This window comes from Setaria viridis, chromosome 7 (assembly GCF_005286985.2).
Source record: "Setaria viridis chromosome 7, Setaria_viridis_v4.0, whole genome shotgun sequence".
NCBI lineage: Eukaryota > Viridiplantae > Streptophyta > Magnoliopsida > Poales > Poaceae > Setaria > Setaria viridis.
The window spans coordinates 21,493,584-21,507,801 of NC_048269.2; the positions used below are offsets into that span (position 1 = coordinate 21,493,584).

The window sequence follows — 14,218 nt, forward strand, 5'->3', positions numbered from 1 at the left end:
TAGCGTATCTTGTACAACGAGAATAACTCTTTTATTTCTTTCTGGTGCCCGTTGGTTCAAAAAAAATCACACACAATTCAAAAAGAATGGAAATGTAGCTAGGGAATTTGGCCATAGTGCTTTGAAGATGATTATGAAGACAATCCACATGCTCTCATAAAAAGTTTGAATTATTATAGTGTGATGAAAATGGAGTTAAAATAAAATGTACATTATGCAAAGGGAAGAGAAATGAAAGGAAATAAAATATATGGAGAGAGGTATTGAAAATATAGCAACTTATTGGGGATCATTATTGATAGTCAGCTGAAGAGGTTCTAAGAACATAGAACATTCCCACCTGAGTCTGAGTGCTCAATTGCTCTAATACATGCTTGCGCATGTATTTATGTACTGTGTTTTTAAAAAAAAACAAAATGGAGGTTTGCATAGTCTAGTGTTACTTTGGGTTTGACCGGAAGTCCCAGATAGACAAGTGGAATGCGGTGTCCGTAGAATTAACATCCCCCACGTCCTGTTCAATGAGAGAGCCAGACAGATAGGGTTTAGTATTTTGTACTCGTTCCAAATTATTGTAGGTCGTTTTAGAATTGTAGGTCGTTTTAGCTTTTCTAACATACAAAACGATCTACAATTTGGAATGGAGGGAGTGATTTTGTCCGTGTCGTGCATCGTGCAGAATTTTTTGTCCTACTACTAAGAATAAAAGTTTACACATCCATTACTTAAACTAAGTGGTTACAGGGTTAAAATTCAGGACTTCCGAGCATAAAAGAGGATGGAAGAATGCACTAATCATTCTTGCAAATTGGCTTCCCTGCATAAGTATGGAGTTATTCTGTAGTTCAATGCTTGAGGGATGGCACCGTGCCAAAAGACATTGGTAAAACATTCCCTACTAGACCTAGGACAATAAGCCACAAATAAAAAGGCAAAAGGCTAAAAACCTGTGGGAAAAAGGTCGATAGCAGTCATTAGCTTCTCATTCGTCATCTAAGATATGCTGCTGGCAAGTATGGCAGCATCGTCTTCATTCATAGAACCGGATTTTGTTCCATCTCCCTTATTTACAGAGGTGAGCACTGTGCCATCAACAATACTCTGGTGCACACCAGATATAAGACTGTGATCAACATTTTCTTGGAGCTGATTCTTTGAAGTTGCACAAAATGCTTCAGCTTGATCAGCAAAAAGATACTTTAATTCAGAAGAGCTGCAGATGTCTCTGTAGGTATCATATTTCACGGCTCGTGTTTGGCCTCCTTCTAATATAGTTGACAAGGGGTGTAGAATTGAGATAGCACTATCCGTCTTCTCTAAAAGAGCCTTCAAATCCAAGAATTCATTTACAGTCTTTTGTTTTTTAAACTGCACAAGGGCAGCAGTGGAATCGATGGAGAAGACGGTCTTGATGGATCCTGAACCAAACACTTTGCAGATGCAATCCTTAATTTCCTTTGGTCTGACCTTAGACATGAATCCCCAGATGAGAACAATGTTATCATACACAGCAGCAGGATACCTTCTCATATAACCTGGATCTGGTCTCTCCTGGCCACTGCTTAAATCAAGAACTGTTCCGCTGTTCCAGCTTGGGGACAAAAGATTGATGTGTTTCTGCAGCTTATTGTTTGTGGCTAGGTTATCCTGAGGTGAGAGCTGCTCAAATTTGACATCAAGATAAGCGCACAACTGTGCAAAAACACATCCAGTCATGTATGCATCATACCCTGCTTCATGCTTAGCACCTGAAACGAAGCAAGAAGACCTGCAGGATAGCAGGCAGACAAAAGAAGTATCAATATGTCAATTTGTGTAAAACCAACTACTCGTGGCCATGTTCTCTGTACATGCCAAAGAAGTTTTGGGCGTAACCACATAAGCATAGTAAATATTATCAGAAGAATTTAGGTGCATCAAATATCAAGGATCCAGAACAAACCATACGTTGTTTCATCTCCTCCAACTTCAATTCTCACAGGAGATAGACTGGATGGCTTCTCAGCATATGAATGAGATGAAGGGCACAACAATGAGAAAGCTGAAGACAGTGATTTGCTTTTCTGCTTCATCAGTTTCTGAACTGCTTGATTGACATTCATAAGATGCCTGGTATCTGCGATGTGTGGGAAAATTTTGTGGATGCTTAAGGCAAATTCCTTGATAGATGAAGGAAGAGGACCAACAAACTTGCTGTACACTTGGGCAATATCTGTTTAAACACAACAAAATTTTGAGAAGAAGCACGAGAATTAGTGCTAGAGAAATCAGCAATTCAATTGGTATCGATTGGTCCAAATTCCCAAGCACATCTGAGCAGAAATTCCCATGACAGGAAATCATTACTGCAGTGCATGGGGAATCTCACCATGTGTGAACTGAGGGGTTACTTCTCATAAATTATTCGTAAGGACAAATGAGAACATACCTAGGAAACAACTATGGCCAACAATCAACTTCCTTTCCGATGAAAGAAGGTCAATGACATGGCGGATTCCTATTGCTGATTTGACTCTTGCTTCCCTGCTTTTCAGTAGATCTTCGTGCACATCTTTCTGCATTGAAGTAGAAACATATATCACTATCTATTGCTTAAATTAGTGGAACAATGATCGTAAATATAGCGATACCGGTAGATTGAACCTTTTCAGTTAAAAACCAAATGGAAAGGATAGGAGCAAATTCCAAAAGCTGGATGGCATCATTTGAACTTAAAGTCAAATAGATGACCTCCAGCTTGAAATAGGCTCAGTATAGATCATAAAAGTAATAAATCATGTGCCATTCCAAATAAAAATAAGTTATTTCTCTTACCATCAGCAATATTTTATCCTCATCGGTGTCTGAATAAACTACTCTCTTTTCAGATGTGTCATCCTCACCAAATGTACAGACATAAACAAGATCCCTAAAGTTTTTTCTCAAAACCTGCACAGACAAGCATGCTATATGAGCAGAAACCGATATAGAGTGTACCAAGAAACGTTATAATTTTGCCGCACACTGCCTAATATGCAGCCAAAAACACAATAGTACTAAGATACCCTAAATCTAAACCAATGACTGTAAATAAAATGACAACAACCAGAACATGTTTGATAAGAAGTATGTTATAAGGATCAATGCTTCCCTTTGATGTTTTAGGAGTGCAAAGTAGCCATTCTATGAGTTTCCCAACACACATTGAATGTAGAAAAACTAGAACTAGAACAACCTAGGAAGAACTAGGAGGCTTTATATTATATTATGAAGAAAATAAGCACCCAAATACACCTCGATGAGGACTTGAACCTGGGTGGTTTGGTGTACATCCACACCCTTAATTAACTGAGCTTCCTGCGTGCTACATTATACAAGTTATGGGAATCGACTTCTTTGGCCATTGGTCAATTTGAGTGCTTTAGAACACAAAATAAATTGAACAATTCAATGAGGTACAAAGAGACAATTTAGTAGGGGCATGTGGTCATCTTCTTCTTTTTTCATCATATGTGCGTGTAAGTATAATACATCAAATAAGCAATAAAAAGGAGGATCACATAAGAACACTATTCAGAACTTTTGAAACAAAGATATACCTCATGAACAAATGCAGTATCTTTTTTAACAACTTAGCTGCCCAGCTATTGCTAAGTTCCAAGTTAAGTAATACCTGTTGAATTAGCTGCAACTGATGTGATGAGAACCCATTAAGTATAACAGCTGGCCGCATTTTGAAGAAAGCTGTCTGGAATTGTCCTGCGGTGCATTTAATGTTTCCTGACAAATGGCTATCGGGCTGGCTGATTATCACATCACGCCATACCTTGAAGTTCATTTTCATCCTTTCAGTGAAAAGAATATCAGCCGTCCTCTTTAAAGGCATATCTCCATCCCCTTCGGAAGTGGCGGAAGATGAAAATGGTCGATCTTGATGAAAAAAATTTAATTTCTGTAGTGCTTCTTCCTCTTGTGCTCTGGATAAATAAGATATTCCTGAGATTAACCAAATATTGTAAATGAACAAGTACCTCAGGGAAAAACATGCATGGAGCATGGTCTTGTCTGTTATGTACTAGACAATGAAGAACTATAAAATAAGCTATGTGTGATAGGCACGTCTTGCAATCTTAATTGACAGAGAAAATGCATAAAGTAACAGCTCAACCAAGTATTATAGGTAAGAGAAAGCACCTTCACGGAAGCATGTGTTGAAATCAAACTGGTACTTTGCTAGGAAGTCAATTGAAGTTGTCTGACAAAGAAACTCATGAGATGAACAATCACTAAGCTCTTTGCGAGGGAAGATAAAGAAGTTATGCCTGCCAAGAAGAAAAGGTTAGTCCTGAAAAAACATCAGCTACAGAGCTGATTAGTAAGTGGTCAAGCAATCAACAATTAACAATCAGCAATAAGCCAACAACTACACACGCTGCAAAGGTGCAAACCCTCACAACTAAGACAGATATAGACATACATACAGAAGATTCTATATTGGGCCTGGGTAGTGTTGGACATGTGTCTGGCTCTGCCCTCCACATCTCTGAAGCTAAAATCATTTTCCAAAGTGGGGGTTAATCTGCCACAACTGGCTGTGTGCCAGAGCAGCGTCCGTGTACACGCATGGTGCTTGGCACTAGCAGGTAGCACACAGGTTCTGCAGTGTCATTGCAACCTATTTTGTCATATTGGAATTTTTTGCAAGGTACATGTTCACGAACCATTCTTGATCAGCATTTTCCTTAGGTGCTCAAATCTCCATTATTGCTATCTCAATATGAGCTAATCATAGCAGAACATTGCACAAAGCACAGTAAGCAGTTATTATTAGGATCAATGGCCAATGGGTAATACTGGCTGTTTTGCTAATAACAGCTCAAAACAAAAGAACCTCAATGCGACTTCTCCACCTTCGAAGTATCACTACGAAACTTTCTACAGCAAACAAGGCCAAAATGTTGTTGCCTGAAGCAGACAAATCTGCTAGTCGCAAACCGCAAAACCAATCAGATATTCAGCTCACTATACGCGGATCCTCAACTATGGGTGGATTACTAGAACTGAAAGGAGATTTGGGAGAGACAGAGCGGCACGGACGGATAGGCGACGAAGGCGGATTTGGCGGGGTCCCATCGGAAGGGACAGACGCCGAGCTGCAGGGCGGCGAACCGCTCCGCGGAGTCGCGGAGCTTGAGGTACCGCACATCGTCGCGGTCGAGCTCGAAGGTGTCCCTCCAGGGAGCACTCGTGACACCGCTCATCTCCAGGTCGAGCCCCACGAACGTGGCCTCCCGCACGCGCCCCCGCAGCTCCTCCAGCGCCTCCGCCAGGTTCCCCCGCGTCACCTGCTTCACCGCCACCCCGCTGCCGCCTCCCGGAGGCGGCGAGGATGAGAGCGCGCGGGAGAGTAGGGCCCTGGGCGGCGGCGCGCGGAGGAGGCGGCGGAGGCAGCCCTGCATGGCCGCCGTCGCTGGAGGACGGGGGTGGAGGAGGCAGGCGGCGGGGGGTTGGATCGTTGGGCTTGAGTCTAGGTGGACTGTAACCCGTAGGCATATGGCCCATATATCGAAAATGTCATGAACGAAGGCGAGCTTTTTGGGCTGTGTGTATCGTAGACAAATTTTCGCCGTAATTTACAGAATATTTCATTTTCAAAAGGTTTACTCCACCAAATCCTTACGTTCTTACTGGATGAAGTTTAAATTTCCATGCTCCAAACAAGACGACAAGGACGAACATAAATGGTAGTATAATACTCGGAAAAAAATGGTAGTATAAGACCATCATTAATTCTGATCAAGTTTAGGCAAAATCAAGCTGCTCTCATACGTCCAACTCGTTCGAATATATCTTTGTGCACTAGAATCATGTATCCATTTGTTCGAGAAGGTTAGTTCACAAAAAGACTGCAGTATAGAAAAGTCTCTGATCAGGTCAGATAAACAAAACCACCTACCAAAACCCTCCGAGGCCTTGTTTGGAACTTTGGATACATGACATCCCTCCAAGGCTCCAATCCATACATATTGGGAGGAATTAACATGAAAATTAGTTTATTTTTCACTCAAATCCATACTTATTGGAAGGGTTGATGTTATCCAAACAAGCCCCGAAGGCGTCATCTTTCCGAAGCTATACAAAATGATGTGACCAGCACTGAGTTTCTCGCTTATTTTGACCGGCCCTTCAGCTTCTTCAGGCAGCACCAGCGTTAGAAATATCTTTGCCGAAAAGCCCAGCGATTGCTTTTCCTGGATCTTCCTGCTTGATGAGGGACTCCCCGACGAGAACCTACAGCGAACACACCTGAGTCGTCAGCTCCACAAATAAGCAAATGAACGCGAATTTGTCATATGAGCCAGGAGTTCAGGTCTCGTGGCTGATGACTTACCGCTTTGCCCCCGGCATTTTGAACGAACGAAATGTGATCAGGGGTGAACAGTCCAGATTCTCCTACAACCTGAAACATAGAAAAGAACATGAATGCTCGATGAAGTACTACTTCCTATGCACAGTCAAGTGTGTGGCATGGTGCAGTTATTTTCATAGCTGCTGGATATTGATGCCAGTATAGGTGTAATGGCATCAATGAGTTACAGTTTGAAGTGAAGGTACATATACCTGATTCACAGCATAGTGCGACATGCTATATAGTCAGGTAATTTTAGATCACAATAACAATGAGGAAATAAAGAATTGATGTCCCAATAGTAGCTACTGATGTTAAAATTTACCAAGTAAAACATAGTTACTTGTCGAATATTTGCAATGCAAGGTTTGCACATTGTAGATCAGTGATTCATCCTATCTAATTGTATAAGAATCTTGACAATAAAGTATACCTTACATATTCTTCAAGTATATGAAAGTGTGATTTGTGAATAGTTGCATATAGTAAGAGGCATAGCTGCGCAGGAAAAACTAGTCGTAGCAAGTGGAAGAGGAAGCAGGCTTTATTTTTCTTTTTTGCTTTTCACAAGAATTATGTCAAAGAAAATACTTACAATTATATCCTTCTGAGCTATCATCTTTCCTCGTTCACCCTCCAGAAGTTTTTTGGTGTTTGAAATATCAACTTCAAATGTCTCTGGAAAAGGAAATGTCCTCAGACTTATTCAACCTAATAATTAATAACATGATATGGAGAATTACGGTAGATATAATGTGTATAATAACCTTTTCTCACAGTGACCACATTATCATGTTATGCTTTAGTTGTGAATTTTACAGCAAGCACTGAAATAGTCTAGATTAACTGTATGTTCCCCCCAATCACTTCTCTACCATGCAACTGAATCTTCATATTATGGTGACATATGAAATGCAAGCTTTCAGGCAATAAAATAGCTAGGAATTGAATTTGGTGTAAAAATTAATAAAAACAACATACCAAGATTACGGTTATTGATGCCTATGAGCTGTACACCATCAATCCCTAAAACACGGTCCATTTCCCTTTCATCATGAACCTTCAGTAACACAGTCCAGTTGAATCACTAAATCAAATGACTTGACAGCAACAAGTGGTGGCAGTTGAAACAACATGTAAAATATATCACAAGAAAAACTCAACCTCAACTAAAGCAGCCATCCCAAGTATTTTGCAAATTTTCAACATGTACTTGATATCAAGGTCAGGTAATACAGCAGCAATTAGAAGAACAGCATCTGCACCCTTGGACCGTGCATAGTAAAGTTGCCAAGCATCAACAATGAACTCTTTGCACAGAAGAGGGCACTGCATTGAGTAATACAGAACTTCAGCTATTCATGCACTTGAAGTACCCTGTCTGAACATCATTGACTTCTGGAATGTATGAATGCAATATGGACATAGCACCTGGACTCCAGCATTGCGTATAGCTGCCAAGTTGTCAAAACTTCCCTGATTACGTATTAAAGGAAAACAAGTGTCTTCAGGACATATAACTTTATAATGGTCAATAGAAATTAGATCAAATTCTCAAGGTGAAGAAATTAATGACCTGAAAGTATTTTTTATCTGTAAGAACACTAAGGCATGCTGCCCCGTTTTTCTCATATGCCTGAGCGACCTGAACCTGTTTATGCCCCAACAAGCATTATTACATGGCAAAAGATGCTGGTTGGTTTCAATACAAAATCATGTGTTCATTCAGATTTCAGAAAGCCAACAAATAAAACCTATCACATAAAAAACAATGTCAACCAGATGACCTCTATTCACTTATTTCACAGTATCCATATAATAAAACTTCAAAAGTTGGTTATTCTAATCCCTTGCATCTCTTGTAGGCTTGCGAGCACATCTGTTATGTTAAGGACAGGCGTCCTGCCATACTCATAGTTTTCTGTATTGTTCTGTGACAACTAATTAGTAATTACTAATCACGACTTGTTTGTGTCACTGCCGATAATCAGTTCAGTCAATTATCAGATTCATTTTACTAAGGTTTCCACAAATGAGTGCCCAGGACAAATTATCACTGAAATGGTAGTTACACTTACACAAGGATTATAATGCACATATAACAAATGGATAAATTTTGATAGCACAAATGCAATGATTGGAAATCCACACGGAAAAATTTAGCCATACCCAGAACTCACCGGATCAAAGTCCTCCCTAAGAACACCCCGGCTTGGTGAAGCCTTCTTGACCTCTGCAATAAGAGCAGGCAAGCCAGTCCGATCATACGACGCCTTGAGCGCCCCAACGAAGTCCCTCGCCGGCGGAGCAGCCTCCAGCGGCCCCTTCAACATGTACAGGGGCCTCCTCTCCTTCATCTGCCCAGCGCAAGCACATCACAAAACGTGAGCACAGGTTAAGGCAGGCACTGGCATGCGCATAGCACAGGGACATCTCACGGACTCGCCTGCGAAACCTCGACGTCCTTGTCCCAGACGATCTTCTCGAGGATGTTCCGCGGCGTGTTCCCCTCGTTCTCGAGGCGGAACTGGAACGGGCCGACGTAGTGCACCGCGGGCCCCGTCACGGGCCGCCGCCGGATCCTTATCCCGTCGACGCCCTCGATGGAGGCCCCGGCAGCGGCGGCGTCCTCCACGGGGCTCCCGCTGTCCCCTTCCTCCGTGGCGACCACCGCCTCGGCGTGCGAGCTCGTCGTCGTCGCGACCTCGCCCACCTCCGAATCCTGCACGACAACACGACACACCCACACGGACCTCACGACTCGCAATTTTGGGGGAGCGAACCGAGCTCGAGAGCTGCGGGCACGGGGAAGCTGACCGTCTCGGCGCGGGTGCAGCGGGGAGGGGCGGGGCTCGGGCGGCCACCGGAGGCGGCGGCGTCCATGTGAGCCGCGACGAGGGGGCGGCGCGCGGCTGCGCTGGCGGCGAAGGTTCTGGGGCGGCGGAGGTGGGAGTAGCAGGTCGGGGCAGGGGGGCCCGGCCGGGGAGGCGCGGATCCGATAGCGAGTGCTTCCATTTGAGGCGCCGCCGAGCAGAGAGGGGTGCTGATTGGATTGGGGTGGACGTTAGCCGTTAGGCATTGTACGCCTGCGCTCCTCCTACTGCAACTTCACTGCTGGCGCCAGTCACTGGGCTGCCGGTTGCGCAACAGAAGACACAACAGGTGACTCTCTACCCTCTAGCTGCAAAAATACCACTGAAAGTCTGAAACTGGTTAAAAAGCAGTCAGTCAGGAGCTTATGAAAGCGGCAACTCACAGAAATTACACAAGGAACGGCACCAATTTCGTAGTAACCTGGAAATTCCAAACAACAGGGGGAGGAGGGGAAAAAAATGGACTCTTGCCATGGACAAGGGGCCCTTACATCTCATTAGACAATTAGAGTCCAGGACTGCAGAAACAGCTCACACGACGCCACTAGACACTAGTGTTCTAGATAAGGACTGTACATAAGCTTAACCATTACATACTGTTAGCGGCGGTACTGCAACAACATGCTAATTCTAGGCAATAACGGTAGCAAGCTAGCAACTAAAGAGTGCTCAGCACATACAAATACACACACGATTCATTTACAAGCATATTCAAGCAGCATCCCTGCTCAATCCCTGATCTCTGTGCCAAAGACCCGATATCTTCTGCTGCCCCAGGGGTCGTTTTTGTCCAGCCGGTAAGATTTCAAGCAACACCATATCCAAGGTGGGTTCCTGGTCAAGGGAGCGCCTTCCTCGTCCTCTTCTGGGATGCCCAGTAGCTTGTTCATCTTTTTTATCAGCGCCTCTGCTGTTAGAAAACCACCGAAGAATTTGGCCTGCCATGGATTTGGATGAAGACAGGATAACACCTATTTCAGCAAGACTTTCACCAATACTGATTTTTCTCTTTCATAACTGATGAATGTGGATACCAGGGGCAGTCTGTAGGCAAAGCAATCAAGCATAAGAGTGATTTAGTGACATATTACCCCATCATCTTTGTGGACGTATGCATGAATTCTTGCTGTAGGATCCTCAAGAGTCAACCGAAGAAAATAGCTACCAGTCAAAAGCAAACGGAGTTCACTAGCTCGACATGGGTATGCAGCCACAACACGGACCAGGGTTTTGAATTTGTGCGTCACCTAGCACAAAAAAAAAAAAACTGGCTAGCTTTAGAGACAGTTCAGAACACTTCTCATGAAAAGGGAGAGACAGATCACTGGGATAGAAATTAAAGTAAACGTGCTCGCATGTTCTTGGGGCATCTGATGATATTAGAGCAAATCTAACACAGACATAAAACTATTAAATAACTGGAAAAATGGGAATGAAGTAAATACCTGTTCATGAGTTAAAGACTCCATCAACGTTGAGTAACCTGCCGTCTCATACTCTACATCTGACAGAATTGAGAACAAAATTGTCATGTGGCAAGCCTTATGTGGGCAACAGGTGGCAACAAAATGTGCATACGCAGCACCTCATCAATATAACACATGCAAACAAGCACTTTGACATAAAGATCATCATGTGCTACATTTAGATATCCATAGATATGTACCAAACGAAAATGTATTAATGAGGTCTATTTTTCATGAAAAACCTTCATGTGCACATAAAACAGGGGAATGCTATATAATAAACTTATTCAGGTAACTATGAAGATGAAGGCCTGAGGAGCTAACATAAATATTGCTATCTAATCAAATAAGTGCTGAATCGGAAGCTAAATGCAGGGTCTGAACTATAAAACAGAATATGCTTATCAATGGAGCAATACAGATTATCAGACTATGCTCTATACCAGCAACATTAGAGGCCTCAGGAAGGCTTGCCATTGGCTGGCGATGAACTTGATTGGCGATGCGGCGGTCATACATCCTGAAGGTATTAATGCAATTGGTAAAATTTACTTACACAATGTTCAAAAGACACTCAATTTCATGAGAGAAAAGAAGATTACTTCAGGCGATCAACAACACTGCCATCTTCATGAGATAAAAGGCGAATCCTACTAGATGGTGCCAAGATGCCTTTCCAAATGCCAAACTCTTGCTTGCAAGTTATGTTGCAGAACCTGGCCCAGTAAATATTCTTTTGCAAGTGAAATAATTCCTTGAGAAACCTGTTTGCAAAAATCCTCAGAACAGTTCCGACACAAGGCATTGTGCATAAAACCTCCCTGGGTAGAGGCGTTCCTTCAAGATGTAGAGGGGACGATTCAACCGCCTCTGCATCCAAACTGCATGCTCATCAATCAAATAACAGAGAAGCACTACAAATGTTAGTTATGAAAGAACTGTGATGTCAGCAAATGCTTTTCTGAGAAGATAAGAGTAATTTGCTTTTCACTAAATATGCTCAGGTTCCGTGCACCATTTAAAAACAACCTAATAAAGATTGAAAGCTGCAACATTATTTCAAAAACACTAGATCATCTTCCTATGTTGCATAGATAGATTTGCTAGATATTGCAGAAATAAAAATAATAAACAGCAATAACCCTACAATCTTACATTGCCTGAAACTCAGCTGCTGGGGTATCAGTTCCATCCCAAACATAAAATGTCCATTCGCCATTACTTTCATGGACATGAAGAACCTGCAAGGCAGAGAGAGTTCTTGAGCAAACAATGTGCCAAAATAACTCCTGAGTTCAATGTGATTGAACGAAGAACTAACCTTGCATACTAAGTCAAAAGTAGTTTCAGACTTTAAACTCCTTAACTGCAATTCAAGTTCTTTCATACCTATGGTGCAAAATCGTTAGATAGAAGCAGATATCGCAAGAGTTGCTGATAAAGCATGTATTCATGAACATACAAATGGTTCATGAATCTCTGCGCAGAGACAAACATGGATACATAATTTACGCTACAATAAAGGTATATACCCTAAAGAAGCAGAATAGCATATATATTAACCAAATATAGGGATAGCAGGTAGTTAAAGGTAACATGAGTTTACTGTAAGAAGCTGACAACCAAACAAAAAATAGGAACGATGTAGACAGCGAAACTCAAACTGCTGTTGTGTTTGATTGAAAGGCAGGCAGAGACATCCCTTAACCAAGGGCTACTATGGTATAATGCGAGCCATGTTGTATTCAAAATTTATAAAACAAATTAACCATTCGGGTAAGAAGAGTTCATAAATTGCATGGCTACCGTATACTTATTGGCCCTAAAGGCCTAAATAAATTCAAGCATATTAACATCATGCTAATTGGTCGGACCAAGAAATTGAAAACTGAATTTAGTCTTTCAGCCCCATAAATATGATAGATAGCCTGGCTTCCTATTTGGATAAGAACATTTTCGCCACCATGATGTTTCATTGACATATAAAATTGGAGTGGGATGAGCATGATTAAGACATCACAGGAAATACCATGCAGATGGGTGGATTTAAAGAAATTAGCAATTGTGATTATTAATTAGGAGTCACCTGGAGGATTGTATGCAAGCCACATCCTCATCTGGGTCAAAAGTTCATTGTCATATTTGCTCCCATGATATTTCATAGAAGTCTGATATGGGCTGGACTCTGTAGATACTTTCCCTTCAAATAGGGCGAATGAAGAAAACTTTTTGTTAAATGTAACAAAAAATTCTCCATGCATCGTTATCTGCAGATAAAAGTAAATATGAACTACTTGCTACCAAATAGGTCATTAAAAAATCAAAATGATGAAAAAAGGCTTTGATAACCACACATAGAAAAGGCACATGGAAAGTTATAGCTCTTGGAAATACCCAGAACTGTGACAAATGGAATAATTAAATAAAGTTTTATGCTATACCACAACATTATGAAGACTGATCACATCTCCACTTGACTTAACACAGGGCAATAAAGCAGTATTGTCTGCAAAAAATGTTACAGAGATCCCAGCTGGACGTGATTGATCGGCAATCCTCATTGTAAGAGTGAAATCTGCAAAAAGAAGAAAAAAAACTATAGCCATGACCAAGCATTCCAGCATTGACTTGAGGAGAAAATGAAAAGAATCAGCACTGAATATGAGTACAACATGAGAGAATCAACAGAATATCCCTCTTTCTACATGATGACTTGATGCAAAAGAGGTCACCAAAAGAGGCGACGCAGGGATGAGGGGGATGTTAAACTAAAGCATGGGGTTTACCCCCAATGCAAGCAGTATTTTGAGCAGCAAGCAAATAGTAATCAACACGATTCAACATTCCAAATGTATTTCTCTGAATTCACAGCAAAAATTCACAACCTAACCCCACAAATTCCCTGTTTCCGCAGCATTTGTTGTCCAGAACAAGCCCTAGGTGAATCCTTTGCGAATCAGACTGGAGAAGAACTGAAAAAGGAAGCATACAGCTTGCGGCATCAAAGCGGTTCAGAAACTGACGAGGCCAGACTCCACCGCTCACCCTGCTAGAACCCCAGACTAAACCCTAGGAGGAGGCGGGCCGAAGCGGGTGGGGAGGAAGGAGGGAAGGGGATGGGTGGAGGGTGAGGCTCACCCGTGCCACGGCTGCGGACGGTGGCGCCGATCTCGGAGACGGCGGCGAAGAGGCAGACCCGGGCGCCGGGGGCCTTCAGGGCGTCGACGATAGGCAGGTACACGTACTGGGCCTCCCCCGCCGCGGCGGCCGCGGCGGCGGAAGGAGCCGCGTCGCCCTCGCGGGGCCTCTTCCGTTCCCTTGCTGCTGCCTCCTCCATAGCCCGCGCGAGTGACTGAAGCGTGCTCAGTGTTTCGACGACGTTTGAGTTTTGAGTGTTTTGACGCTTCCCCTTCGATGAACAATAATGCATATAGATTTTTCGCAAAAGATAAGGCTTTGAAATGAAAATATATTCATCTTCAGTTCGAAAG

The 14,218-nt window shown here is 42.6% G+C and overlaps 3 protein-coding genes across 4 annotated transcripts; all 3 read right to left on the minus strand.

Moving 5' to 3' along the window:
- Positions 1–263: 263 nt before the first annotated feature.
- LOC117864345 (poly(A)-specific ribonuclease PARN) lies at positions 264–5,504 on the minus strand. Of its 2 annotated transcripts, XM_034748412.2 has the most exons (8): positions 5,077–5,504; positions 4,174–4,301; positions 3,653–3,975; positions 2,815–2,928; positions 2,429–2,555; positions 1,948–2,212; positions 948–1,768; positions 264–514 (listed from the first exon to the last, which is right to left on the minus strand). In XM_034748412.2, exons 1-7 carry the CDS (start codon positions 5,436–5,438, stop codon positions 994–996), a joined length of 2,094 nt encoding a protein of 697 aa, XP_034604303.1. In that variant the 5' UTR covers positions 5,439–5,504; the 3' UTR covers positions 264–514; positions 948–993. The 2 variants fall into 2 exon arrangements, with proteins under 2 accessions (XP_034604303.1, XP_034604302.1); XM_034748411.2 differs by lacking the exon at positions 264–514 and having other exon boundaries at positions 780–1,768.
- A 301-nt stretch (positions 5,505–5,805) lies between these two features.
- On the minus strand, positions 5,806–9,520 carry LOC117864348 (indole-3-glycerol phosphate synthase, chloroplastic). Its single transcript, XM_034748415.2, has 10 exons — positions 9,206–9,520; positions 8,835–9,110; positions 8,569–8,745; positions 7,965–8,039; positions 7,820–7,864; positions 7,553–7,717; positions 7,370–7,448; positions 6,984–7,066; positions 6,371–6,439; positions 5,806–6,270 (listed from the first exon to the last, which is right to left on the minus strand). The coding sequence occupies exons 1-10, from the start codon at positions 9,401–9,403 to the stop codon at positions 6,175–6,177; spliced, it is 1,263 nt and encodes a 420-aa protein (XP_034604306.1). The 5' UTR covers positions 9,404–9,520; the 3' UTR covers positions 5,806–6,174.
- A 192-nt stretch (positions 9,521–9,712) lies between these two features.
- On the minus strand, positions 9,713–14,117 carry LOC117864347 (protection of telomeres protein 1b). Its single transcript, XM_034748414.2, has 10 exons — positions 13,866–14,117; positions 13,169–13,302; positions 12,814–12,994; positions 12,049–12,116; positions 11,883–11,968; positions 11,330–11,608; positions 11,171–11,247; positions 10,707–10,765; positions 10,353–10,508; positions 9,713–10,199 (listed from the first exon to the last, which is right to left on the minus strand). The coding sequence occupies exons 1-10, from the start codon at positions 14,062–14,064 to the stop codon at positions 9,990–9,992; spliced, it is 1,449 nt and encodes a 482-aa protein (XP_034604305.1). The 5' UTR covers positions 14,065–14,117; the 3' UTR covers positions 9,713–9,989.
- Positions 14,118–14,218: the final 101 nt, after the last annotated feature.

What these genes read in the sequence shown, in the direction of transcription:
- LOC117864345 (XM_034748412.2), bottom strand. Translation starts at nt 5,438, where the DNA reads ATGCAGGGCTGCCTCCGCCGCCTCCTCCGCGCGCCGCCGCCCAGGGCC. An exon ending in TGGCCATAGTTGTTTCCTAG is followed by an intron (nt 2,213 to 2,428) that starts GTATGTTCTCAT and finishes GTGTTTAAACAG; the next exon opens with ATATTGCCCAAGTGTACAGC. An exon ending in GTTGGAGGAGATGAAACAAC is followed by an intron (nt 1,769 to 1,947) that starts GTATGGTTTGTT and finishes GCTATCCTGCAG; the next exon opens with GTCTTCTTGCTTCGTTTCAG.
- LOC117864348 (XM_034748415.2), bottom strand. Translation starts at nt 9,403, where the DNA reads ATGGAAGCACTCGCTATCGGATCCGCGCCTCCCCGGCCGGGCCCCCCT. An exon ending in CAGATAAAAAATACTTTCAG is followed by an intron (nt 7,865 to 7,964) that starts GTCATTAATTTC and finishes ATACGTAATCAG; the next exon opens with GGAAGTTTTGACAACTTGGC. An exon ending in GGATGGCTGCTTTAGTTGAG is followed by an intron (nt 7,449 to 7,552) that starts GTTGAGTTTTTC and finishes GTGTTACTGAAG; the next exon opens with GTTCATGATGAAAGGGAAAT.
- LOC117864347 (XM_034748414.2), bottom strand. Translation starts at nt 14,064, where the DNA reads ATGGAGGAGGCAGCAGCAAGGGAACGGAAGAGGCCCCGCGAGGGCGAC. An exon ending in CTTTTGACTTAGTATGCAAG is followed by an intron (nt 11,969 to 12,048) that starts GTTAGTTCTTCG and finishes TCTGCCTTGCAG; the next exon opens with GTTCTTCATGTCCATGAAAG. An exon ending in TGAGGCCTCTAATGTTGCTG is followed by an intron (nt 10,766 to 11,170) that starts GTATAGAGCATA and finishes CAATTCTGTCAG; the next exon opens with ATGTAGAGTATGAGACGGCA.